The sequence below is a fragment of the Cucumis melo genome, chromosome 7 (genome assembly GCF_025177605.1).
Source record: "Cucumis melo cultivar AY chromosome 7, USDA_Cmelo_AY_1.0, whole genome shotgun sequence".
NCBI lineage: Eukaryota > Viridiplantae > Streptophyta > Magnoliopsida > Cucurbitales > Cucurbitaceae > Cucumis > Cucumis melo.
Window position 1 is genome coordinate 1,770,805 of NC_066863.1, and position 23,965 is coordinate 1,794,769.

A 23,965-nucleotide genomic window follows, 5' to 3' on the forward strand; every position below is an offset into this window, starting at 1 on the left:
TCTGCTAATACAATCCTAACCGGCTCTCTAGTAAATTTTGCTTTTTTTCGTTTATGAAATATTTTAATATCTTTCTATGTAAGGGATGAGAAAACATGCACAAAGATAATTTACATCTGAGAATACTTCACTATTTCTCTTTATCACTCCAATGACGTACCCCATAACATCTCATTTTCAAAATCTTCTAGCAAGTTCGCATATATTGTTTGTTAGACTCATTATTTTTAGTTAACATAGAAAGTTTTCAATAAAACATAAATGAGAGCAATATATACTATACTTGAACGTACAAGACCTACACATCTCTATGCTTTTCACTCTCTGTCACAAATAGAAGAATTAAAATATAGTTCAAAGAAAAATGAAAAAGACTTCGTCATATTACAAATTACGAATATTCCAAAATAGAAAGTTAAATTTATTATTTGATCAATCTCTCTCATGTGCTTATGTCACTTTTCTCTCTACATTTTCCCCTTTCATGGTTGAAGAGTTGATTTTTTCAAACCCTTTTTCTGTTTTATTTACATCTTTTACCGTTGTTGACCCAACACTAACATTTGTTGTCAAATATTACTGCAGGATTTGTCATTATAATACATCATATCTTATCTATTGAGTTACATTATATAAAAGATACCATCACGAAATATGAAATCAAATAAAAGAAATAATGCCAAAATCTTTTATGAAAATAAAAAGAAAACAAAAACACGTTTAGATTTAGAGGTAATCTTTTTGTCAATTCAATCATTAAAAGATATATTTTAATATATAAGATAAGATTATTATGAGATGGGCTAACATGAACATATCCAAAATTCTACATCTACATAGATTCAAACTCAAAAAAGGAAAGAAGGGATTAATTAATTAATTAATTTGGAGATTAATAAGGTGAATAATATATATTACATCTCCATGTCACATAATTATGTCACATGTTATATGTTTTGATATACCCAACAAAGACTAATATATATATATATATATATATATATATATATATATATAACTTTAACTAAAATGAGAATATCCTATTTTAATTGAAGCCAATAATTATTATTATTATTTCATTCTAATGACTTCCGTACGTAAAATTTTTCCATGAAAATTTTTAAGAGAAATAATTGAATGATATTTGCATGCAGGAATTCTCCTTCTCCTGCATGGGAACAGAAATCCGATAAAGGTCCGACAATCGTGCATGAAGTGCTACAAATTCCGACCACAGTCCTTCATTTTGTCTTCTTACCATATAATAACGGTTCACCACTAAATTCAGCTGCCTTTTCAGCTCCTGATTCTTCATCTTCAACCGGTCCGTTTGGACCGCTAGATTCTCCAAATGTCTCTTCTTCCTCAACCTCGACCGTCTCGCTGACTCTCGGTTCGATATCATTCGCTTACGCCTCCTCTCTTCGTCGATCAAAGATACGGCTTGAGATGAGTCTTGTGAACCAGAGTTCGACCTAGCTGGATCTTCTAGTAGAGACCAAAGCTCTTGGATTTCGGCCGTCGTGAACCCGGGTTCTTGAATCGGCCTACAAAACTTGACGATTTCTCCTTCGGGATAGAACATTAGGAAAGAGAGAAAGAAGAAAATTAGTTGAAGCTCAAGAAAGGAAGGTTATAGAAGAGAAAGAAAGGGAAAAGGGAAGGAAGGAAGAGGAGAAGTTGGGTATATAAAGAAGAGTGGGGGAGGCACCCTAGGACCCATGAAAGGGCAATAAAGATATACATTTTCCTTTTCCATTTATATTTAGCACATAACTAAATATTTATTTTTTTTGTCAGTGAATTCCATAAATCTCTAGCTCAACTTTTCTAAATTTTTATACTTTTATGTGGTTTTTCCTTTTTTTTTTTTTTGTTAATTTCTTAAACAACATTATTCAATTGACTTTATGATCTACTGCAAAAGATTTAATTTCAATTACAACATTTAATAAATAAATAAACCATACTAAAAATACACCAAAAAACCATAAAATAAATAAATAAAATGTATAAACACTTTACATTCTAAGAAATTGTATACGCAATTCCTTTGAAAAAGTAATTTATTGACTTTTTGACAAGTATTTAATTTAAAATATTGCTCAAAAGTTGTAGTAGAATCTAGGAGCTCTCACATATGGCTCGTATAAAAGTTAGTGTGTGTGTATATTTATATATATTAATCTAATAATCCTTTTATTCAAAAAGTGTAGAGGTAGACACAGTGAAAGAAGAACAACTACAAAGTTTATATAATAAAAATATGTCGTAATTAATGGATTTAATTAACCAATTAGTCGGTCGATCATCTCCGTAAAAATCATATAAATAATAATCCAAACATCATTATTTATATAATTTTTCCGATTATCTCTTATATCCTTCTTCAGTAACAAATAGGACCCATGAAATTAAAATTTAAAAGACAAAATAGAAAAAATAAAAAAGGTGGAAACTTTAGAGGACGAACGCACATTTGTCCAAAAGAAAGGCAGAGCCGATTTGTTTATCTTCTTCCTTTTATTTATATGCTTGCTGGTGGAAAAAAGTGAGATATTATATTTAGTAGTGGGGTCTCCCATTTCTCTCTTTTTTTTTTACATTTAATTTAGTTATTTTTTGGTTTTCTCATGTGTGTGAAAAGAAAAGAAAAAAAGAGAGAGAGTTAGAAGATGAGGTCTTAGCTTAACCATGAAGGATAGGATAAAACGACAGATTAGACAAAATAAATAAATAAGCTTTTTAAGAAATGGGAAAAAAGGGAGTACTGGTGGTTCATATATATATATATATATATAAATATATGTGAAACACAAGAACTAAGTTTAATATATTAGGAATAAATTAGGCAATATTGTGCCCATGATCGGCCTCAAACTGATCACATGCAAAAGTTTGAATTTTTAAGAATAATTCTTTTTTGTTATGGGAGAGATTTAATTAAATTATATATTGAAAAAGTTATATATAGTGATTGAAATGTAAGGTAAGGCAAAGCAGCTACCCACAGTTTAGTAGTTAAATGTCGGGAAGTTGTTCTCTTTTCCTATAGAGCTCTGGTGACAGTACAGACAATAAATTTAAAATATAAACTTGGGCGGTTTTTTTAGTTAAATTTGACGTTGGACGGTTATATATATATATATATGAAGAATCATTTCTTCTTGCTGCTTTCTATTATTATTTTTTTTTTTAATTTCAGTATGCTTCCATGTTTATGTTGGAGATAAAACCATGTAAAGAGATGATTATGATTATATATACAAGTAAAAATATCTTCATCGAAATCAAAAGTGAACAACATCATATTATTGTAGATATATTTAGAAGGGTTGTTGTTACGAACTCACTAACACATGAAGCATTTTATTTAACTATATAGCTACAAAATGTGATCAATATATATATATATTGTCAAAATGAGTATGACTTAGTAGTATTGACACAACGTTCATATATATGTATATATAACAAAAGTTTTTTTTATGACAAATATAGATCGAGTAATGGAGTGATGTGTCCCGAGAATTTCCATAGTGGAATTAATCAGTATAAACAAAATATACACTAATTTATTTGGGGTTCAATTTAAATATAGTGTGAGTGTGTAAACATGAGTGGAGGCAAACATGCATGCAGAGGAAAGTTGGTTTTGTGTTGTTTTTTAGGTGAAATACTTTGTAACAAAACCATTGCCTTTTTTCCCCCTTATTATTATTATTGTTGTTGCTGTTGTTTTGTTGTTCCTTCTTTTTTTATCAGTCGGCTTCATGTGCTTAAAAAGTCTTTGTAAATAATATTGCAATTTTTGGATAGGGTTTCTTTTATGTATTATTTTGAAAAATAATGGTTCTCAAACAAAAACAACATGCTTTGAAGATTTTTGTATCTTAGTGCTAACTACACACTATTGGTATTGATTGTATGTGTATATATATGAACAATAATTTAGTATTAGTTTTTATCCATCTCTTTGTACATCACTTTAACTATACAATCAAAGTTTCTAAAATAATCATATAAAGAAGGGTATATCACGTTGATACGATATGATTGAACAATTAAATGAGTTGCATCACCTTTACATTTCATTCCATTTATTATATCGTATTTTAGGTAATTATAATAGATGACAATTTTAGGGGCAATAATTAAGTATATAGCAATATTTTTTAAAACATTGCAAATATAACAATGTCTATCAATAATATATTCTTATTGCTTGATAGACTTTTATGGTTTATCAGTGATAGACGACCAATATTTGCAATATGATCTATCGATGATAAGACTTCTATCATTGATCGACTTTGACAGATTTTGCTATATCTGTAATTTTTTTAAGATGTTATTATATACTTAATTATTTTGAGAGATTTTAAAAAATAGCAAAATTCATCAACTCTATATAATATATTTAAGTTTTTTGTCCCATCTTGTAAATAGTTTTAATATTTTGCTATCCATGGCGGAGCAACTATTTTAAATCTAATTGACATATTTTGCATAACTATCTATATAACTTTTACATTAAAATATAATGGGCTTATTGTATTGGGCTTGGGTACAAGCTACCATTTAGGCCCAAATGGGATTGCAATGTTATCCACAAATATATACTTTTAAAAATATTATAATATTAGATCATCATTTAACTTTATAATAGTATTTTTAATCCTTCTATTTTTTTTTTTTTTTTGTTCACATACTTTAAGTTTTCTAATTTTAGTGTTTGTAATTTCAACAAATCTTAAAAGTAGTTATCTATAGTAAATGTCAAAGTTGATTTATTTAAAAGTCTTTTGTTATCTATAAATTTTAGAAACATAAATACATATTGTTTGTAGAAGTTTTTAAATATAGCAAAGTGAATAATATTTGCATAATATAATAAAAATCTAAAATATATCATTGATAGAATCAGTATGTATTTATACTTATCAACGATAGATTTTAAAATTTTACTATAGTTTTGTAAATATTTTCACCAGTTTTATCATTTACAATGACTTTATTTTTATTTTCTTGCATGAAAATTAATATTTTTATTATTTAATCAATTTTGCATATAAGTTAATTTTGAGGATTAAATTTAAGATGCTTTGAAAGTATGTAGACCAAAATGAAACAAACTTAAAAGTATGGAACCAAGATTATTGATGTGCCCTTGACAAACTCAAAACTTACCAAAGACATTGAAGAGACAATTAGCTTTTCCATGGTTGACATAGAAGGCCAAACTAAATAATAAAAAAGGATTAATACAACTTATCGAACTAAACATGAGTTGAGCCAAACTCGAATGTCCTAAACCATTGACACATGTTCACATAGAAAATTAAGAAATAAATCAAAAGGACTAAAATTTGTTCCAAAGTATATGTTGTTAATTATCGATCGCTTTCAACTTCAATCCAGATTGACTTTAGTCATTGAAACGTAATGGTTGTCATAACACGACATTGAAATGCAATGGTGGTCATTGAAATTTGCATTGTGCTTTGTTCATATATAGTTAAAAAGAATAAAAGTGAGAAATGAAAATTTTAACCTTTAACATTAAAGAGAACAAACGCATACCAATTATCATTGTGTGTTGTTCATATTGTTAAATTCAATAACATGTAAAGTTGAGAACTCAAACCTTTGACCATTTCGGTTGATGACGTTGCATCAAATACGTGGACTTTCAAATGCTATGCCCAAACTTTTTTTGTTCTTTTACTATGTGATTGCCTGAAATTTAGATGATGATTGTCATTTAATTATGAATTTTTATTTCACAAAACAAATCAAATTTCATATTTTGACAAGACAACCAAAATTCAAAAAGCAGAGGGAAAAGCGAAGGAAAAAGGAGGAGAAATGAAGAAAATGTAACGGAAATCAAACCAACAAAACTTGGGGTAGATTTTATTATGTTAAAATATCATTTTAGTTTCTATACTTTAGAGTTTATTCAATTTTAGTTCAATATATTTTAAATGATTTACATATTGGGTTTTTTCCTAAGAAAATTATGGTGATTATTTCAATAATTTTAATAAAAAATTAACCAAATTTAAGAATAATTATAATAACACAAACTCATAATGAACATTTGAAAGTAGAATAAACAAATTTAATTTGGGAGTTAATTATAGATATTATTTGATAATTCCATTTTGTTATTAGTATTTATTATATAAAGAAAGTATATAAGTAATGTCGCTTTGGTTTTGCTTTGGATTCCCCGTTGGTTTTTTCTTGGGATAAAAGTAAAAGCCATTAACTTTATTTAATTAATGCATAACATTATCACTCTCATTTTTACGACATTATTTGAAATCATGGCCCCATCCCCTCAACCCTCTTTTCTTCTTTCTAAATCTCTTTTTTGATATATATTTTCTTTAATATTGAATAACAAAACCCTCTGTTTTCATTTTTCTACATAGATATCATATCCTAACACCATATTCATTCATTACAAGATAAAATCTTGAATTTGTTAATCAAATAATTAATTGAGATTGAGATTGAACATTTCATTTGAGTTCTTGATTCATAGATTCTAAAAGCACTGAACAAATATTATAAGTAATTTGGTTGATTTCATCACCACAAAACTAAATTAAAATGAAAAAAAAAAAAAAGAGTAGTAAATATTTCAGATTCAGAAGCTCCTTTATATCACTTACCAAAGAAAAAGAGGAGCTTTTTTGATTTGGAATTGGATTATACAACATCAGAAGCAAACTCATTAGATTGCATTTACTTCTTGCCTTTCCCAGCCCTTCTCCGACCAGCTGCAGTGCCATCCTGTCGAAGATTTCCGTCGTTCGGAATCAACGGGATGTCGTTCCCCTCATCGCCATCGTCCTCAGCCGTTGCAATACGGATACAAGAGCATCGTTCCAACGATCCAAAGAAAGCTGTAACAAAGCCATTGATGAGCCAAGTTGCCACCCCATCAAGCTTCCCACATGATGGAGAGCCATGGCTTGGTGAAGAAGTTCTAACTCTTGGCTCCATAGAATTTGATCTGATGGAGAAGAAGCTACTGCAAGTGGAAGTAATGGCAGCCATGAAAAAGGAAATTTTAAGCTCTTTCTTTAGCTGTGAGTCAGAAACAGAGAGAGAAAAACAGGGACAAAGTTATGAAAGCTCTAAACCTATAGCAGTTTATAAATTCTAAAGAAGCATCTTCTATAGATCCTGTTTTAATAATTAAGGGTTGAATTTTTGAAGCATGCCCTTTCATACTGTTAAAATTACCGAAAGGTCAGTATAAATCTTGTAAAAGACGGTGGAAGATAAATCACTAAACAAAGATTTTTACAAAAGGGAAGAAAAAATAAAAATAAAATAACAAAAGTTGCTAACAAAGCGTGCAAAGAGCCAATCATGATTTGGGCCTTGTTAAAAAAAATCATCAACAATTACAAAAGACATATTCAAAATTAGGGGTCATGTAAACAAAAAACAAAAACAAATTTGAAAGCAACTTATAAGATTATGCCATACTCTCCAATGGTCCTATGGGGCCTGCATGAATGTATTTGCCGCCGCTTATAGCTGGCAGCTGCCCTAGCATTCTTCCTTCTCACTTCAGCTTTTACTCTCTCTCTCTTCATAATTCAATCAAAATATGATAGAGATATGAATAATATTATCAGTCAAAATACCAGAAAGTTTCAAGAGATTGGAAAATGAAGCTAAAGTACTGCATATTTAACTTTAAAAAGTGAAGACAATGGAGTATTTCAATATATTTGAGGTTAGTAGGAGGAGGAACATGGATGCAGTTTCTAGGAGAGACGACAAGCAAAAGGAATCATAATCCATTGGCTTCTCTAGTACTAGAAGGCATGATTCTGAAGACCAACTTGACATAAACAAATGTTACAGCAAATTGAAGGTAAAGGAAGTGCAAATTAAAGATAAAAGAATGAGATGATTGTAATGATGAGACCCAAGTGTTAAAAATGCATATCATCATGGGGTTAACACCCTCCTCCTCACCTATAAGCAAACCTACTGAGTAAATAATCTCTTTAACAAAGAGAGAATTCTATTAAACCCGCTCTGGAAAAGCAATCTTATTTGCTCATGAAATGTCAATGTGGACTTACTGCTTACTTTCCAACCAGAAAGAAAGTGATTCATCGATTTTGTAGAGTAAATTGAGGAAGTTGAAGTAAATAGAAGTTTCAACTTTCCAGCAAAGCCTCCCCACACCCCCCCCCCCCCCCCCCCCCCCCCCCCCACACTCACCCCACAGTATCCGTAAAAAATTCAGAACATCACAAAGGATATATCCAAGATGGTATCCACAAGCCTTGATTTGTGAACATCTCATTTAGTTACTGAAAAAGATTTACCTTGTGATCTGCAAAACAGTTCTGTAAGAAAAGCTTATGAGATCAGAAACATGCCGATGACAAAAAAAATCTGTGCGATAGTGAAGAATGTTAATTAGTAATCGACTTTTTTGCAAGTACCCTGTCATGTATCATGTATGGCTAAACATAAAGTTGGTAACCATATTCATCAGCCAGATGGCAAATGCAAGAACATGATAGAATTGTAGAATATAATAGTAAGGTAATTGAAGGAGTGGGGTAATGGGTGAAATCAATCCTGCGGAGTTATTATGTGAATCAATAGAACGTCTATAATTGGAATAGAAGAAACAATGTGTTGTGTACTGCTCAAAGGACAAAAGAGACTTGTACAGGTATTATGCGGAATAGAAATAAAAGTCACATGAAGCTTGTCTATATACTAAAGTAGCTATATTAAGTTGAGAGAAACAGAGAGAAATATGCATCATTGGTCATTTGATGCGGTAGATAGCAGATTTAAGACATTTTAATAAGAAAGACCAGACATTTGATATTATTGCAACAAAGCAAACTAGCTAAGAAAAAGTGTAAAATTGTCCCCCATGACAGAAATGACCTTCAAAACTTCAAACTAAATAAATCATCGACAGAAAAGATGCAAGTAATTTCATTGTCAGTAATTCGATGGTCATTGCTCCAACAAGAAGGTTTAGGCACACTGATTGCTTAAATCTCAGATATTACATAGAGCTACATATCTCAGAAATTTTAAGACACAATACATCACACACAAACGAGAGAAAAATAGAGAGAAGATGGTGGAAGTTACTTATGCATCAATATATGCATTTGTTTATCATTATCATTAAAATTTGAATGATATTGGAGAAGTACAAAACCTTCCCTAAATGCAACAATGGTATATACTTTCTGATCTAAGTGGCTTAAACTACATCCGGCTCTTATATTATGCAGGAACCAGAAGTCTAGTGCCACCAAATACATGTAGATATAATGCCAAACATATTGTAACAATAACAGAAGACTTTGCACAAAAGTATCTGATAACTTCCAATCCCCTACCCACAACTTCATCGTGCACTGTATCAAGACTTCTCTTCAGACCATCCATTAGTTTCCACAAGAAATATTCGACAACAGATCTTGTTGTTTCAAAGGTCACCCTACCAGTTAAATCAAGCACAAACTTCCTATTTCTAGGAACTGCCAGAGTAGATGAAACCGTGTCAACCCATCCATTTTGGCTACCCTCAGTTGAGCTGGCCAAAGCTATTTTCTTTGGATAGGTTCCTTCAGAAAAGGGTACATCTCCTATCTTCGACACTCCATTACAAGGTGAAACCGAACTCAAATTTGAAGTCGATCGCGAGCTTGTCAATACCTGATGAGATGATTTTACCAGAGTTTCCACAGCACCATTACAAACAGAAACAAGCATGTCCTTCACCTTGTCCTGATGGGTGGGATTGGTCAATCCACTAAACAGGTCATTGTACACATTAACATCCATTGTTTTATCAAGATACACACCAACTGCAGTGCTAACAAAAACTTGTATGCAATCTGCAATAACATTTTTGCATTTCTCATTGGAGGCCACAGTTACCCATCTGGGCACGTCTGGAAATTCAGATCCAGAATTGTCAATTTTCTGTGGATTCCCACTTGCATCATCAACTGATCCAGAGATCGAGTAATATCCCATGACCAAATTCCTTGCAAAGCTTCCAACCACAACAGAAGCAAAACCAGTCCCAGTAGTAGAAAATAGCTTCTCAACAATACCAGAAGAAAAACCCGAATTTGCCGAGTCCGCCTCGGAATTTTGTTGATTCTTTGTCACAGATTTATAACCTCTCATCATCCCAACCGTGAAAGCCTCAGTAACCTTTTCCAGAGACTCCGAAAACTCCCCAGACTTGGCAATTTTGGAAATTTGCTTCAAGCTGTTGGGAATTTGGTCAGAATCAGATTTCAGAAACTCCTTCAAGTCCTTAGAAATTACTCCAATAGCTTCAGAAGAATCCGCAACCATTTCAGCAACAGAAATCATGGCGCCAAAGAGCTTCATCAGTCTCCTCCTCTTCCTCTCGACAGAAGGCAAATGATAGACCTTGTAAGCACCATAACCCGAAACCCCCATGAGAGCCAATAGAATAAGCCACTTCTTTTTTCTCTGAGAGAATCCCAAACCCCTTCTAACCAGTTCAAAATCCATAGCAAGACTCAAAAAAACCCTAAATCCCAAATCAAACCGAACCCCAGATATGAAATTGAAAAGGGCGCAACACAGAACAAAGAGGGAGGAGAAAACTTGTTGGGTTTTCCCACTCGATGAACGAAACAGAAGAAACCCAATAAAAAAACAGAATCGCAAACCTTTTCGGAGAAATTGTTGGAAGTCAATGAAGATTAAGGGGTCAAAGGTGGAAGATTTAACAAAATTTCTAAGAAAATGTTATTAGGTGACAAGTGGGAAGAGACACGGAAGAAGTGATGATGGGTTGAACGAGCGTTGGAGTTCGGGATCCTCGTTACGATTAACGAATATGATACGATAACAAAGGAATCTGATTACGAAAGAAGAGAAATTTAAAGAAGAAGAATGAATGAATGGAAGGAGGAAGAGGAGTTCATGTTCGGGTCGGTTTTCCCATTACTACACGGAAACAACAAAATCGCAGATGGGAATGAAATGGCCAATCAGATTGAATTCAACTTCCCCACAAAACGAACCATTGGGTTTAAATTATGGTATTATTATTTTATACTTCTTCACATTTTTGATAGATTCAAAGTCCACGTAAGTTAAATAAATCTTTTAACTAATTTTTAAAACATTTACAATTAATTCTTTATTCACTGATTTATATATTTTGTTTTTATAATTTTTTTAGAGATGTTCATTGATCTCAATTTGTCAATAAGAACTTGAATCTCGATCAACATTTCCAACTTTAGTTATAAATTACAATACATAAGCTGCAAATTTTGGTTTAGAACATTGTGAAACATCTAAAAATGGAATATGTTTTTTTACAATAATTTATTTTCTATCAATTTTTGCTCAGGACATGGTAGGATTAATTTTATATGCATTTATCCAAAATTGAAGCTTACTTACATTTTTGTTGAAATTTGCACTGTCTTACGAATCTTATTCAAATGTCATTTTTGTACAATTATTTAGTAAAATTTGAATATAATTTGAGAAAGAATTGCAATAAATGTTTAAAGAAAAAAAGAAAAGTAAACATTGTCCATTTTAATGTGACATGTGCTGAAATGAGCTTGAACACTCACAAAATTAAGTAAGCTAACCATAAAATTGAATTACATTTAATGTCATTTAGATTCAACTGCTACTTAACTAACTGTATTTTGATTACTCAAATGAATCAACTAATTTTTAACTTTTATAGTTTATCTTGTAGTATAATTTGTAATACAAAACTCATTCATTTCACCAATTTTCAATCTACTCTATTTCTAGACTTTACAATCTCATTTTGTTTGACTTCAATTACTCACGTTTTTCGACATCCATTTCATCCTCAATAATCTCTTCAAAACTCAAATGTTTTCATAAAAAATAATAAATGAAGGCCAGACATTTAGGACAAATTGAAATTCAAACAAAATTACAAAGACTACAGCATTTTGTATAATTTACTTAAAGTTGGATGCAAATTTTAATCATTACTAATAGGACTTCCATTGTAAACTCAGCCTTATAAAAATGTCCAACTTTGATTAAATATCATAGCAATTTGTTAAAGTGAATATAACTTAACGGTAAGAAAGACATGTAATTCCACTGTTGAGACCCAAAAGTTCTATATATTTTGTTGATGAATTTCTAGGAAACGGTCAGGGTCATATCCTTTACTTTCATCCACGTCATCAAGACCTTCGTTAACTCTTGAATTAGTGAGTGGCTGACAATAATTTTCCTTGAAAAAACCCATTTCGCCATATATTTTCATCAAACTTTCCTCTCCTCCTTTCTTCCTTTTCTATTATCCTACAATTATTTATCCTGTTTGTCTTCTTTCTCACACTCAACAACAAATCTCATCCAAAGTGATTGTGGTCAGTACGTTTCGGTTCAATTTCTGGTATCACTTTTAAACAAACAAACAAACAAACTAGCTAATATTCAAATATTAAAATAATTGACCAACTTGCCAATTCCATTCCTACGGCAACAGGATTGGAACAAAGCCCTATCTGTGAATATATGATAACTAAAGCTATATATCTTCATGAAGTATAGAGGTAAAAAATACAGCAATGAAATAAAAAAAATGGTCCATTAAGGTCGTAAAGTAGGTACCTGTTATGGACGAGACAGAGACGTAACTTATCCCCCTTTACTTCAAAATACAAATATAGAAATCCAACAGAACCTTCTTTCTCAACTGCCTTGGCTAATTCGATGGCTCCTTTGGCTGTTTTTAGCGGTTACTTCATGTCAGACAGCTTCAAATGAATCTCCATTCCTGGCAGGGAAGATTTTTTAAGTATATGGGAATGCCTGACAGACCAAAAGGATGAGGACAATCATCGTAGGTATGATATGGTATGGAACAAAAAGAATCTTATATCTTTTCCCTTTGTCTATTTACTGGTACATTCTTTACACAATTCCCAAACTAGAAACCAAATAGAAACACATTATGAAAATACACTCTTCCAAATCAGAATGATCATTCGTATCATTTACAATTGCACCCAACCCACTAAAAGCAATTTCAATATCGGTATCTGAAACCCAACAATCTTGTCGGACTGACTTTGTAATTCTTTTAGCCTCATCAGCAAAACATACACAATCGGAAGCAACACCTTGAATTTTTGGTTCTTATTGTTGAGCTTCCCTATTCTTTCGAAGCAATCTTGAATTTAGCTGGCAGAACCATATCATCATCATCCAGATCGCTGAAAGAAATATCTTCTTCGTTCTCCAGAGGGAGAATGGTCCCATTACAACCACCTAACTCAGAGTCTTCCTCTAGCCAGTCATTATCTGACTCCTCCTCATAGTTTCGAGCAAGGAATTTTGAAGAAGACCCAACTGTCGAGTTTTTATCCTCATTCTTAATTAGAGGTTTTTCAACAATAACAGACTTGTCAATGAATTGTGTTTCAGAACTCTCCATTTGATATTTTTCTGTCTCATAATTGCTCGACACAGATGACATGCTTGGCTCGGATGTAAATGTCCAAGGCAACGTCGATCCAGAATGAGTATCATGGAATGCCATGGGACTACTGTCTTCCTGCAGCACATCTGACCTGTCTTTCAATTCAAAAGTGTCTCTGTCACCCCAGTAAGACTCTGGCTTGGTCTGCTTTTGTAATTCCTGCATCCACATTGATCTTGCTGCTGCTACCTACAAGTTTTGAGGAATCCTTATTACACTGCAATCATAACTTCAATCAAAGGAATCAATTAATTCTAGATTAAAACAGTCATTTTGGTACATGTTAACTACAAATGGCCCATGGGACCCTAAGTTAATAATTTGCTCCACCATGCCAACCACGACATAGAAAATATAGTTCAACTATAGAGAGGTTCCATTGCAATGTTAAAAAAAAAAAAGAGAAGAAAGAAAGAGTAGTCAACCTGTGGAGTAGATAAAATCTCTGCATCATGCTTATTGAGCCTTGAATGCAGGAGCACAAAATAGACTTTCCAAAAGTAACTCTCGCTCATATGGCAAGGACAGAGCTCAATTCTGAGAGCAGCTAATCTAGGAGCAAGACGTTCAATAGTGAAAGCATGCTCTTTTTGGGCATCAGACATTTCAAAATCTAAGAAAAAAAAAAGAAAAAGAAGGGTCTAAAGAAGTAAATATACAAGGTTGAACGATGTGAAAAAACATCATAGAAACAGAAAAAGAACACCAAAGTCCAAATTTTCCATGAAAAAGTCTGTATATAATCATATAATTGGATCACCATATATCATTTCTTTCTCAGTCATCTTACACATCCAGGAACAAGAGATGGAATTATGATTGAATTCAGTATAAGGTGTATTTTGTAGTACAAAAGAGTTGGTGATACTTGATTGTATAAAAAAGAATTGCATATATTTGCACTATAAATGATGAACATAATTGCCTCTAATGCAATATATGATATGATTTTATATTGATAGATGAAGTAAAACCAACAGGTTCCCAGGTTTTGAAGCAGCGTAAGTCTCTCCCTCGTGCACAACATTTTGCTATCTCCACCTATGTGAATTCTACACTTCATACTAGTCAATATACAGAAAAGGTATTCCACATCACGTAAAGGATCCATGCACAATACAAGCTACACATGGACATTCTCTAACAGGTGACAAATTGACATATTAAATAGCAAAACTATCACTAAAACTCTCGAACCTTTCGCAAAGTGTAAGTGAACTGAATAGGGGGTTTATCCTTCGTATCACAAAGTAAATGCATCGACACATTGAATGAATGATTTGGAAAGTACACATAAATGGAATACGTGAATCTACACCGAGACTAAAATATTACAACTTATGACCACAGAAAAACAAAAAATAAGAAAAAGTATTTGACATCAAGAAGCAGAAAAAAGGAGATATAATGGAACGATTTAAAATTGAGGTCCAAAACTTCTAGATTGCATTGCACATGATCTTGCAGCTTTAAGTAAGCCCCTGTGTTATAATAAGTCAGGTGGCCAACAATACAAAAGCTGAGGCAAGAACCAAAAATACTATCCTGAAGCCCAAAAACTAAGTTAAATCTAAAAAGAACGATACCCATCTATTGTATGAGGATGACCACAAAGACGCCAAATAAAGATACCAAACCTATTTTAAAAAAATGGTCGCCTAATTAGGATACAGCTTTAAGCTTTTTGTGCTAATTGCGGTGATAACTGCGGCGTACCCCAAGATAAATTACTAGCACCCCGGAAGCTGTAGATCCAAAAAGAATGGAACCACTCAGATAGTCAATTATCTCATTTCATTGAAGTCCCCATTTCAAAAACAATTCCAGCATCAAGTAAACATTTCATCAGAGAACGATGATGCTTAAGATCATTAGCAACCATTGAATAACCTTCATCCTATATACGATAAAAACGAATGAAATGAAGACAAGATAGCGTATTCTTCTTCGTAGGGAGTTCAATCAACAAGCTTCTAAAGAATTGGGTGGCAAAATTAGGAAAAGAAACATACCATCGTTGTCCTCCTCCTCATCAATTGGGAAATCAATCCAAGTCTCAGGATGCATTGCAATGTTCGTGGCAAACGTCAGCACTTCATCAGTGATCCCAACAGCATCCCCCCAATCCACCTCCTCATAGCATTCCCCCTGTAAATTCCCTGATTTCGCACACGCATCATAATTCGAACGCATCTTCAATACCTCAACCGGATCGGAGGGGTCGTCTTCGTATTCTTCGTCCTCTTCGTCCCCGGAGATGGAGGGATCAGAGTGATTAGAGGGGTCGGAGGGCTTCCAATCAGAAAGGGCAGGTAGATCCCCATCAGGGCGAGGATGAGGCGGGGGCGGGGCAAGGAAAGAGGCGACGCCCCAGAATTGGCGGGTTAGGGTTTGTTTGAATTCGGTCAAGTCGTCTTTGACACCGCGAGATAATGCTTCATCGTCGAGTTGGGATTGGGAATCCATGAGGTTGCGTTGAGTGGTGGAGGGAGAAGGAGGATGGGAGGGAATGGGGGAAACGGCGTCGTTGTGTTGGTGATCTTCGTCTTCAAGGCGAAGGGAGTTGGCAATGGAGCGAGCCAACCATGACATTGTATCCGATTCGGACGGTGAAGAAAGTGACTGTTTTAGACTTCGCTCTCTTAATATGCCATTCCATCCCTACCCTTTCTTACTTCATCGCTTCGCCTCTTAATTATTATTATTGTTATTACTATTCATGTTTTTACCTTTTTTTTCTTCTTTTTTTTTTTTTTTAATTTCATTTTCTACCTTATGAAGAAGGATTATTTAATATGATACAAAGATTTTAATTTTACCCATACATTGATAGATACAATAGTATAGTTTGAGTTTTGAAAAGTAGATTATTTTAGTTTTAGTTATAGCAGCAAAAAAAGAGAATTGAAATAATGTTAAAAGTATTTTAAAATTAAGAAATGTATTACTTCCACACACACCGTTCCAAATTGAAACTGGGTAGGGGCGAAATGCAAATGTGAAAACTTGGGTTTGTGGCTTAGGTTATGACTGGGCCATCTTATCAACGTGTAGCCCATTTTCAAATCGGTCCAATCCCAAACAATACCACGGCCCACATTTCCTCTGATTTCACTGTTCTCCGGCCCAATCCATTGGAATTTAAAATATTCTTAAAATTTTGAAAAAAGTGTTTATTTATTTATTTATTATTAAACAACTAAGTCAGATTCAAATTAATAGCTCTATACTATTGGGTTCAAAATTATTTACTATGAGTAAATAAAATATTACTTATAGTGGTACTACTCAAAGAAACTCAAATTAAAAAAAAACAAAAAAAAAAAAAAACCACATTAAATCAAAATTACTTTCTTATAGTGATTCATTTTTACTTTTTCTTTTTTAAAAAAACTGTTTTTTAAAATATAAACCATTAATATAATAAAGGACAAAATAGTGGTCCCAAGTGATCCCTTGGAGGGAAGAGTAGTTAACAAAAATGATAAATATGCATTGACTCTCTTGTCCTGATCATATCTTTCTTATAATTATTTATAGCATTCTTTTCATTAATATTACTTTCACAACTTATTATATATGTATTCTTTCTTTAGAAACTTAGACCATGCATACATGCCTTCTTACTAATCAGTTGATTTCATTTATTTCTTATAATTAGGTTAGGTGGGATATGGAAGTTTTCCTTAACAAACACCTCTCTTATATACTGTTTCGTTATTTTAGTTAGGACAAGAAAAAGAAAAGAAAAAAAAAAGAAAGAAAGAAAAGGGTGTGGTTTGTTTGTTTCAAAATATTTCATAGGAAATTCTGAAGCTATCATTTGGGACAAAGAAGAGACCAACCAGAAGTGGGTGCCAATCTGATTGGTTGGAGCCCTCAAAAAAGAAAGAGAAATATTGAGAGATTTGCCATTGCCATATAATATATATTAACGTGCCTATGATTTGATAATATTAACACCATGTCCATGTGCCCACACACACCCATCTCAATAGCGACATCTCTTTATTTTTCTCCATTAATGTCATCTTTCAAATTTTTTCGAATTCCCCACCAAAAATTTCCCTTTTTTTCTTTAGGGGGGAGGGGGTTTGAAAATGGATTAATTTCATATGATGTTATTCAAATAATTTGTATTGGTTTTTTTTTTTTTGGGATTTTCTTTTTTGTTTTTCCTTTTTGCAAATGGGAGAAAAGAGTTGACCGTGTGCACCCATTTGTGAGAACAAAAGGAGAGCCAAAAGGAACCCCACAATATCAAAACACTATAGCCAAATACCCATCTACCCTCCATCCAATGATAAGAATTGTTATTATTAACCCAACACCTAATAGAAAATAATAAATAAATTACCTAAATATACCATGAAAACGACCCGTTTTCTCTCTCTCTTGTCCTACCACTTTTTCGTGATAAAAATAAGTGTTGACGGTAGCTAAATTGGGATAACAAGCTGTGGTTAATAAAATCAAAAATGTAAATTAATATTGGATAAGTTTAGTGCTTTTCAAAGATTAAAAAGTAGTTTTTCGATGCATGGAAAACTAACACTACGCTAAAACAAGTTCATCTCAAAGTTTTTATAAGACAAAGAACTTATCTTTCATATTATTTGAATCACAATACTGCTAAGTGTTGATATTTTTGTATCTTCATAAGAAAAAGAAAAAGTTGCCAGAAAAAATATCATCAAGGAGGTAAGAAAGAAAAAGGAAAAGAGAAAATAATAATTGTGGCATAAAAGGGATTTTGAAAGGAAATAAGTATTAAGAAGTAATATAATAGAATATTATGGAGATGATCCTTATCCTCTTTTACCTTTTTCGATGGTAGACAGTTTCCGACCAATTTTCTGGCCATTCATGACCAATCATATCCAAACTCTCAATCAACCCTTTTCTTTTCTTTTTTTTTTTTTTTTCTCTCACACAACCATCAAAAAGCCTTTCAATCTTTGAGGGACCCTTCATCCGAATTGTACTTTTATTTATTTGTTTGTTTTTTCTTTACTTTAATTCTAAACCATAATCTTCTGATCTTACAACTAAACTCAATTAATTCCCATCTCATTTGCAGACTACAATTTTCATACTTTAAAAAACAGAATAATGACCAAAAACTGTTCCATTGTCCATGAAAATTGTTTCAACGATGCAATCATTCTACTCCTTGATCATGTCTGATTCATTTAGTAACTGAAACAAGGAAAAAAAATAATAATGATAGTAATATTGATCATAAATTGTTCTTCATCATCATCTTACAAAGATTTGATTTGATAGGTCAACAAAAAGCTCTACAAAAATTTACAAAGGTGAGACTTCAAAACTCACCTCTTCCCCACTTTGATTGATTCATCCCCAGATGGAAGAAGAAAGAAGGAGAAGAAGAAGAGCACCCTAAATGCAGGAAAAACAGACTTTCATTCTTTCTTCAAAACTCAAGCTAACAAGAATCTTATCTTATCTTATCCACATAAGAATCTATTACTGAGAAGCCATGTTCTAGTCTGTGCTTTCAGATTTTAAATGGCCATTTTTGCTCAGGCTTATTCTTGAAAAATGTCAAAATGCCCACTGCTCCTTATGATAAGCTTTTGTTTTTTGTTTTTCTTTTCTTCAACTGGAAATGGAGCTCTATAGCGATGGTGGTTCTGTATTCCAATTTGGCTGGTTTTTGCCTTTTTTCTTTTTTTCTTCTTCCTTATTGTATTGTTCTTGTAAGCTTACACTTGGATATGAAGAGGGTTGCTGTGTAATTTAAGCTGCAGAGCTTTAGAAGCTCGGCGGAGCGTTGTTTAAGAATAGGGTTGCAACCACTCTGAATCACCAGAAGAAGCTTGGCTGCTAACCCTGCTTCCACAGCTTGGGATGCACATTCTTCAGGGGCAAGTTTACAAACTGACCATAGAATTGATAAAGCCAGCTGAGTGCAGCTCTCTGAGATTCTCATTAATAATTTGACTAAGTTTGGAATGGTGTTGGGGCAATCTTTCAAGGCCACCCTGCCCTCCGAGAGAGATGAGAGTGAGTCCAATACGTGAAGGGCTAGTTCCAAACATTCAGGGTCGAAATTGGGGAGAATTTCGATCAACTGAGGGATTGCGCCAATGCTCACTAATGAGTTCCTCACTGGTTCTTGGGAGCACAGAGCTTTTAGCAATCTTAATCCAGCGAGAACACCATTTTGGTGTTTCTTTTCTTTGATTAATCTCAACAATCCAACCAAGAGACTTAAACTCGAGACAGTGTCCGTTCCACAATCGTCCCCATTGAGCAATGTTTCGATCAATCTGGTGCAGTTGATTTTGGTATCTGTGGATCCCTCGTTTAACATGTCCACCATTAATGAAATCTTAGCAGGTTGAACAAGGTTTCTCCTTGACTCGGCATCAAGATCCAAGTTCACCAAAATCCCAAGTGCTTCAGAGCCAACCGCGTGGGATGTGAAAGGACCCAACAAAGATGAAATCAAAGCAACACCACCATTGTCTTCCACAGTGCTCTTTGCCGAATTCAAAGCTACAACTTGGCGAAGATCCTTCAAAGCTCGGACTCTAGCTTGGCCCTTGACCTTCTTCAATGTATCTAAGAGCTCAAGAGCCCTCCCCTGCACATCCTCAGACCTCTTCTTCATAGCCAAATACTTCTGGGAAAACCAACTGTAAATGAGTTGGTGAAGAGTGTTATTGGGAGTGATCGAATCATCCCAAAGCTCTTGCATTGTGGTGGGACATGTTATATGGCCAAGAGAAAACCATTTCAAGATATTAGATCGTTCATAGGTCTGTCCAGTACAAAGGGTCACAGGATCTCGCATTGGCTCTAATGAAATTGGGCAAATAAACACCGAAGGAACCTCAATGTTCTCAAGCTCCTCCACTATCTCCTTCAGATCCAATTTCTCAGTCATTCCACCCTCACAAATTAACCCACCGCCTCCACCGCCGCCACCGAGAATACCATCTTTCACGGCGGTTTCTACATCAAGAACTTGCCCACCACCACCTAAACCCAGCTCCGTATCATCCTCCCTTCTCCGACCGGAAGGCTGGTACATCGGCATTTTCCAAAACCCTCAAAAGAAGAAAACAAGCTCAAAAGCGAGAAGAAAATTAACCCCAAATCCCTGGAACAGAAAAAAAAAAAAAAAACACGAACTATTGAATTCACTTTCAGCAACCCAAGATTCAATCATTCAAACACAATGACAGAAAAATACGTGCTAAAATTTCAAAAAAAAGAAAAGAAAAAAGGAGGGTTCTCTCTTACTTTCTCGTTGTTCCACAATCTTTTTACCATACAGCAATCCTTTGCCTCATTGACAATCACAAGCAGCAGCAAAAATGGGGAATGAGGATATCATTTTCTTCCATTAACTGAACCCTTTCATTAGTCAAAAGAAAGAACACCTTCTTCTTCTTCTTCACCATCGCCCCAATCATCATCAGTAGTAAACCATAAAAGAACCTCAATTCCTCTTCAATCTCCAAAAAAAGAACCAAATCATCAAAAACCCACCAAAATAATAAGCAATCAAAAGCGATTCCACGAATGTAAATCACTCATACTTGAAAACAGTGAACTTTCCTCCCTCAAAAAATTAAAAAAAAAATGTCAGAAGAAATTTTGGAGGATCTAAGACACGAAAGAATGGGAGGCACTGAGAAAGAGGAAAATTAAAAAAAAAAAAATAACAACAATAAAACTTAGAAAGAAAAAGAAAATAAAAAAAAAAACCGAGCTCTACTTCACGGAGTCTCTTCTATAATTCCTATTCTATCATTTGGGTGAATGAATGCAAATCGGAATTCCATTCCAAACCCTCTTTTTCTTTTTTTTTTTCTTTTTTTCTTTTTTGCTTCTCTAATTACCCATAAATTAGTCCAGATTTTTTCTTTTCTTTTACTGCTAGTTACTGGCTATAGCCCGTAGTATTACCGGAAGTCACACGTGTAGCTGTACCTTTTCCCCCTCCTTATCACCGTAATCGCCGGTTTCCTTTTTTCTTTTTTCATAAAGTGTTTTCTTTAATTAATTGTGTTTGTGGGGTTTCCTTTTTCTTCTTTTTCTTTGTTGTGGCCATCCGGTCTGGGCTGGTCCCTCGGTTGGACTTGTGGATGGATGGTCAAATGGTCAACCAAAAATAAAAAGAAATTATTGAATATGTTATTTTATTAAATAATCCCCACGAGACTCTCTCTCTCTCTCTCTCTCTCTCTCTCTCTCTCTCTATATATATATATATATATATATATATACACACCCACACACACATACAACTAGAAATGATTTTGTGTTTATATAACAAAATATTAAATAAAGTTAAATAGAGGCAGAGAGTCCACAGTAACCCTACGGCCCTATTTTGTACTTTGGATTCAAAACATCATTATTATTTATTACTAGTCATCAGTCAAATGGTTTTGCCTTTTCCCATTTCCCCAACTTTAATTAATTAATTAATTAAAATTTTAAATTTAATAGCAATAAAAATATTATTATGAGGAAAAAAATAATGGTAATTGCAGTGCGGGTGATTTAGAATAGTGTGAGGGTGACAGAGCCGCACGGTTCCCATGGTTACGTGTCAGTATTTTGTTGGCTGTGAGGGAAGCAACTGCATGAGGGCACGCACTTATCATTAGACTAGTCAAACTAAAACCAATTTCAATTTTTTAAAATGTCATTTTCTTAATTTTAATTTCTTTTTATTTTGGTTGGTTAAGATTGACTTTACGTCACAGGTTACATATATACACCTAAACTTTATCTCACTTAATTGAAAAAAATATAATAACTATTTTTTCTATATATATATATATAGTTTGTTCATGTATGAGTTAGCATTAATTTTGAGGAATTAAATGAAGATGAAGTTTTGAAACTCCAATAGGTTTTTATTGTAATCTAAGGTGGGAAGGAAAGGGATGTTGATTTGTGTGTATTTGAATAAGATGCCCTCGACATTCAAACTCCTAGGAATTCGAATCACGTGCCTTCAAACACCCCTTTTTTCAAAAAAATGTGATATACCTCCAAATTAATTAAAATATCCAAATAAATGTTTCTCAAATTTTCAATTTTCAAATATCTATGAATGGTTAGATACCAAATTTTGATGAAACGAAAATGGATTTTACCTTCATGTGTTAATAATGGTAAATTTGTAATTTGGAGAAGAATGCGATCGATAAAATGAACATATTTGCACCACTAGTTGGTACTTGTTACACGGATGCCTATGTCAAAAAGCGTGTTTTGTGTAATAAGTATGAGAGGTTGAATATTAGAGCAAACTTATTTCCATTGAAGTGTCACGATGATGTATTTACAAAGGTAAAAGAATTCTGACCTAAGAACGTCTTTTATTCGTATTTCCTAGTCATATTTAGATTGTCTTTTTGGTAAATGAGACACGATTTTACACTTGACACACCCCATTCTTCAACTTTTGAGGCTTGGCCTCGATCTCATACTTGGTTGAGGTTGAACACCGAAGAAATTGGCTTGGGCTTTTGATACAAACCATTCTCTTTTCGAAGGAAGACCCTTATATACTTTACTCATCTTACGAAGAGAGAATTGGACTCAGCCTCATACTTGGTCGAGGATGATCGGGTTTTACTAATTTAAAACCCAATTAACCGTTTTTTTTATGCCCACTTCATTCTCTAGCTTGCCCAATTTCTTTCTCCTATTCATTGTATGGGTTTACCCTCGATTATAAAATCCACCTGGAACAAGATTAATCCTCCTAATATTTACTTTGTGTACCTAAAATTTTTATTTTACTTAATGTGATTTTTAAAATAGTGATTATTACTTGTTACATGCAGTTTAGGATTGTATCTTAAATCATATTCATCCTTTTTTTTCAAACTTAATAAAATAAAAAACAATTCATTTTTTAAACATTACTTGCTTGAGCTGCTAATATCACACACAGATTCATTTTTTAAACACCAAAATGATTTTTCTTTTTAAGAAAATAATACGAACTAAAATGAATATTTTAAAAGTACAAATATGAAGTTGAAAATATTAGGACAAAAATAAATATTTTAAAAAACCATGAATTAAAAAAAAAAAAAAAACACAAGTCAAGTTTGTATTTAAACCATAATGTTGACAACAACCTAACTCTATTTATTATATTTTTTGTTAGGGTGGAAATTGGGTCCTCCTTATTCATACACTTGAAAATTTGAAAAGAAGAAATAAATAATAAAAGTAGATGTAGATTTTCTTTTCTTCATTTGTCACACAATATAATGTTCTCAACTCCATCTCCTATTAAGCATTTGTTTTTAGTTTCCTATGGTTGCTAATATTTTAGTTTATACATCTATACAAATATTATGAATTTAAAGAATTGAAAAGAAAAAAAAACTTATGATATTA

General features: G+C 33.0%; 4 protein-coding genes and 1 long non-coding RNA gene across 5 annotated transcripts; all 5 read right to left on the minus strand.

Moving 5' to 3' along the window:
• Positions 1-959: 959 nt before the first annotated feature.
• Positions 960-1,710, minus strand: LOC103493621 (basic leucine zipper 4-like). The gene has a single exon (XM_017045812.2). The coding sequence runs from the start codon at positions 1,583-1,585 to the stop codon at positions 1,121-1,123; it is 465 nt and encodes a 154-aa protein (XP_016901301.1). The 5' UTR covers positions 1,586-1,710; the 3' UTR covers positions 960-1,120.
• Positions 1,711-5,534: 3,824 nt separating this feature from the next.
• Positions 5,535-8,194, minus strand: LOC127150327 (uncharacterized). The gene is made up of 2 exons (XR_007822582.1): positions 6,684-8,194; positions 5,535-5,739 (listed from the first exon to the last, which is right to left on the minus strand). It is a non-coding gene; the product is annotated as an uncharacterized LOC127150327 (long non-coding RNA).
• A 965-nt stretch (positions 8,195-9,159) lies between these two features.
• On the minus strand, positions 9,160-11,079 carry LOC103493620 (protein PHLOEM PROTEIN 2-LIKE A10). Its single transcript, XM_008454450.3, has one exon. The coding sequence runs from the start codon at positions 10,567-10,569 to the stop codon at positions 9,298-9,300; it is 1,272 nt and encodes a 423-aa protein (XP_008452672.1). The 5' UTR covers positions 10,570-11,079; the 3' UTR covers positions 9,160-9,297.
• A 1,852-nt stretch (positions 11,080-12,931) lies between these two features.
• LOC103493619 (uncharacterized) lies at positions 12,932-16,229 on the minus strand. The gene is made up of 3 exons (XM_008454449.3): positions 15,571-16,229; positions 13,984-14,171; positions 12,932-13,747 (listed from the first exon to the last, which is right to left on the minus strand). Exons 1-3 carry the CDS (start codon positions 16,148-16,150, stop codon positions 13,232-13,234), a joined length of 1,284 nt encoding a protein of 427 aa, XP_008452671.1. The 5' UTR covers positions 16,151-16,229; the 3' UTR covers positions 12,932-13,231.
• A 2,542-nt stretch (positions 16,230-18,771) lies between these two features.
• On the minus strand, positions 18,772-21,424 carry LOC103493618 (U-box domain-containing protein 30-like). Its single transcript, XM_008454448.3, has 2 exons — positions 20,834-21,424; positions 18,772-20,690 (listed from the first exon to the last, which is right to left on the minus strand). Exon 2 carries the CDS (start codon positions 20,625-20,627, stop codon positions 19,266-19,268), a length of 1,362 nt encoding a protein of 453 aa, XP_008452670.1. The 5' UTR covers positions 20,628-20,690; positions 20,834-21,424; the 3' UTR covers positions 18,772-19,265.
• Between the last annotated feature and the right edge of the window lie 2,541 nt (positions 21,425-23,965).

Bases quoted from the DNA above. Each gene is read 5' to 3' on its own strand.
- LOC103493621 (XM_017045812.2), bottom strand. From the start codon at position 1,585: ATGTTCTATCCCGAAGGAGAAATCGTCAAGTTTTGTAGGCCGATTCAA.
- LOC103493620 (XM_008454450.3), bottom strand. From the start codon at position 10,569: ATGGATTTTGAACTGGTTAGAAGGGGTTTGGGATTCTCTCAGAGAAAA.
- LOC103493619 (XM_008454449.3), bottom strand. From the start codon at position 16,150: ATGTCATGGTTGGCTCGCTCCATTGCCAACTCCCTTCGCCTTGAAGAC. The intron at 14,172-15,570 runs GTATGTTTCTTT...TTTTTTTCTTAG, and splicing joins TGAGGAGGAGGACAACGATG to ATTTTGAAATGTCTGATGCC. The intron at 13,748-13,983 runs GTTGACTACTCT...CAAAACTTGTAG, and splicing joins AGATTTTATCTACTCCACAG to GTAGCAGCAGCAAGATCAAT.
- LOC103493618 (XM_008454448.3), bottom strand. From the start codon at position 20,627: ATGCCGATGTACCAGCCTTCCGGTCGGAGAAGGGAGGATGATACGGAG.